The 2,773-nt window shown below is 36.7% G+C and overlaps 1 protein-coding gene across 1 annotated transcript in view; it reads left to right on the forward strand.

The window, feature by feature from the left end:
- Nucleotides 1-1,508, forward strand: part of gcshb (glycine cleavage system protein H (aminomethyl carrier), b) — a 4,914-nt gene extending 3,406 nt beyond the window's left edge. Inside the window, exons 3-5 of the mRNA XM_014027262.1 lie at nucleotides 709-772; nucleotides 862-993; nucleotides 1,098-1,508. Coding sequence (XP_013882716.1) covers nucleotides 709-772; nucleotides 862-993; nucleotides 1,098-1,195 — 294 coding nt within the window. The 3' untranslated portion in view covers nucleotides 1,196-1,508. The remainder of the gene's footprint in view (nucleotides 1-708; nucleotides 773-861; nucleotides 994-1,097) is intronic.
- Nucleotides 1,509-2,773: the final 1,265 nt, after the last annotated feature.

Consider the following 2,773-nt stretch of genomic DNA (forward strand, 5'->3'; position numbering starts at 1 on the left):
GGTATGGTGTTTTTGGGCTGATGTGCAGTGCCATTTGACCTCCAAACATGATGTGTATTCTGGCATCCAAACAGTTTTCAGTACTAGTATGTGTTAAGTACTTTTTACCTGTGCCATTCCACATTATTACAAATAACTTCATTTCTGGACATTTATGGTTTGATTTCTTTGTAAGTATGGATCACTTGGGTGTTACCGACATCTGGTGAAAATTTCACGTCATTAGCACCTCTAGTAATATATTTACTGAGAAAAATGTTGACGTGTTCAATACTTATTTTACCCGCTGTAAGTTTATCAAATACTATGTAACAATACATCGAAAGGCATTGATAAATTSATTAAATAATTAAGGCAAAATGAAAACAYTGATCCATATCATCATTATATGTCCGATGTGAATTGAAATCTGTGTTAGACAGGCTTGTGATATTGCATCAAATGGATCATCAACTTGTGAAATGAACTGAATCAAAATCGTATAACTGACAGACTTTGTGAGATCAAAAAAACGTATYGTTRTCCAAACAAATCGATATATCGTRATTATTTATTTACTGTTATTTAACAGGAAAATCCCACTGAGATCGCAGATCTCTTTTGCAAGGGAGGCCTGAGCCTGAAGGCAACCTATTGTATGTATTTTTGTGATAAAGCTGGTGATTTACACTTGTATTATATACTYTGTGTCCTCTGCTGTCATTGTAGGAAGCATTAGGTGATGTGGTCTACTGTGGACTCCCAGAAGTTGGTCAAAGGTTTGATAAAATGGGTAAGATCCCAGAGTGTTTACGTTACGTTCAGTGGTGTTTGTAGCAGCGTGATGAGACGTTTCTGTTGTTGTGTGCATTTCTGTTGTAGATGAGTTCGGTGCTTTAGAAAGTGTAAAGGCTGCCAGTGAGCTATACTCACCGCTGACAGGAGAAGTGACTGAGATCAACACAGAGCTGGCAGAAAATCCTGGACTCGTGAACAAAGCTTGCTACGCAGAAGGTGAATGGTGAATGTTCATAAACCTGCTCTTGTTTGCTGGGAGCATGTTCTAACTGAATCATGCCACAGCTTGTTTTATTTAATACAAGTTACTTGTCTTTCAGGGTGGCTAATAAAGATGACGATTGAAAAACCTGAAGAACTGGACGAACTTATGGATCAAGCAGCTTATGATACATTTCTTAAATCATTGGAAGAATAAATCAACAAACTAAATGTAATGATCTGTTATGTGATTGCTGTAAAAGATTAGTAACTAACATCTAGTGTAACCTTTATCTTCTTCTGATGGTATTTATTTTAATACTAAATATTGTTTTAGTAAAACTTAAAGACTTGTTAGGATTTGTTTAACCACTGGTAAAACTTAAACAGCTCTTGTGCTAAAAATCTGTCATGAGTATCAGGTCATGTTTGTGGTGCTTTTTTTTACATCGTAAAATGTGCACAGGCGCGATGAAATGACGGACATGACTGTCAAAATCGTTTAATAAAACATTTTTTTGGGTCTTTAACTTAATGTGTTTAGAATTATTTATTCTAGAATCCAAGCTTAAAATATATTCACCCTGCAACATTGTTGCCAACTACAGTAAACATGCAGGAATGTTGAGCGTTGTCCATTACAGCCTGATTTTATGCTTCACACAAATTTGCTCAAATCTTGTCAACGGTACACTTGCTGACAAGGCATGAAGCTTCATAGTTCTGTGCACCTTGACCTTTGCCCTCAGCTAAAGATGGGCTGATTGCAGGATTTAGTTAATGATTAATCCAATAGAAGCTTTAAAACATTTGACTGAGAATCAAAGATGTGTGCAGGCCTTCATTAACTCCATAAAAAAGCTTTTTCTACATACATTTTGATCAGTTGAGACCACAGACTTACAGAGAAATTCTGGCAGAGCTGGTGGCTGCACCTGTAGGAATTTGGTCAACTTTGCAATAAAAATGAGCAAACATCTTAATAATCACTGGAATAACCAGGTAAGATGAAGAGCATTGCATTCACCAAAGGAAAATAAAATGCTGATCTCATATTTACAAGAACCAGATCTCTGTTTAACGTTGATTCTTAATTAAACTAAACATTGTTGTTCATCATGGAGATGTCTGAAGTAGTTTTGATAATAAAAAAAATATTTTTGTGATTAAACTTTGATTAAACAGTAGGCTATGAGCTCTGTTTAGAGTGGCTCATGACAGGGCTCATTTCAGTATCAACTGCACTTTTTAAGGGACAGATTATTTAAATCATGCCTCGTACCAAACAGCAGACAAGCACCGTTATTTCTCATCAAGTCATAGAATAGTTGTAAAAGTGTCTGGTCAGTGTAGAGATGATCCTACGATGCCTTACCCCAGGGGAGTGGCCAGACCAAGGGCATAACTTTGTGCTGAAATTTGGTGGGGACGCACCCACAGTTGTGCGACCAGGTGTTTCTGTTGTTCACGTCTTCAGTGTGTGCTCAGTTTAACTGTCTGCACCCATCAACAACTGAACACCAACTGTTTCTGTTGTGATGCAATAATACTCAAACCATATTAAATGATATTATGTTCACCATCATTCAACCGTGTACTGTATCAGCCCTTTAAACTCACTAAGAATACAGTTTGACAATCAGCCATAGTTTCATACAGAGACACACAGGTGGAGCACAGGTGTGTTGGTTTATTCGCTCACATAACAAGTCTTATAACAGTAAAGGACACACTGGATAAATTAGAAGCTATTTCCTGATTTCTAATGTATTTTAACAGGTTGTTAAAGATACTT

Source organism: Austrofundulus limnaeus, unplaced genomic scaffold, assembly GCF_001266775.1.
Source record: "Austrofundulus limnaeus strain Quisiro unplaced genomic scaffold, Austrofundulus_limnaeus-1.0 Scaffold5, whole genome shotgun sequence".
Taxonomy (NCBI): Eukaryota; Metazoa; Chordata; class Actinopteri; order Cyprinodontiformes; family Rivulidae; genus Austrofundulus; species Austrofundulus limnaeus.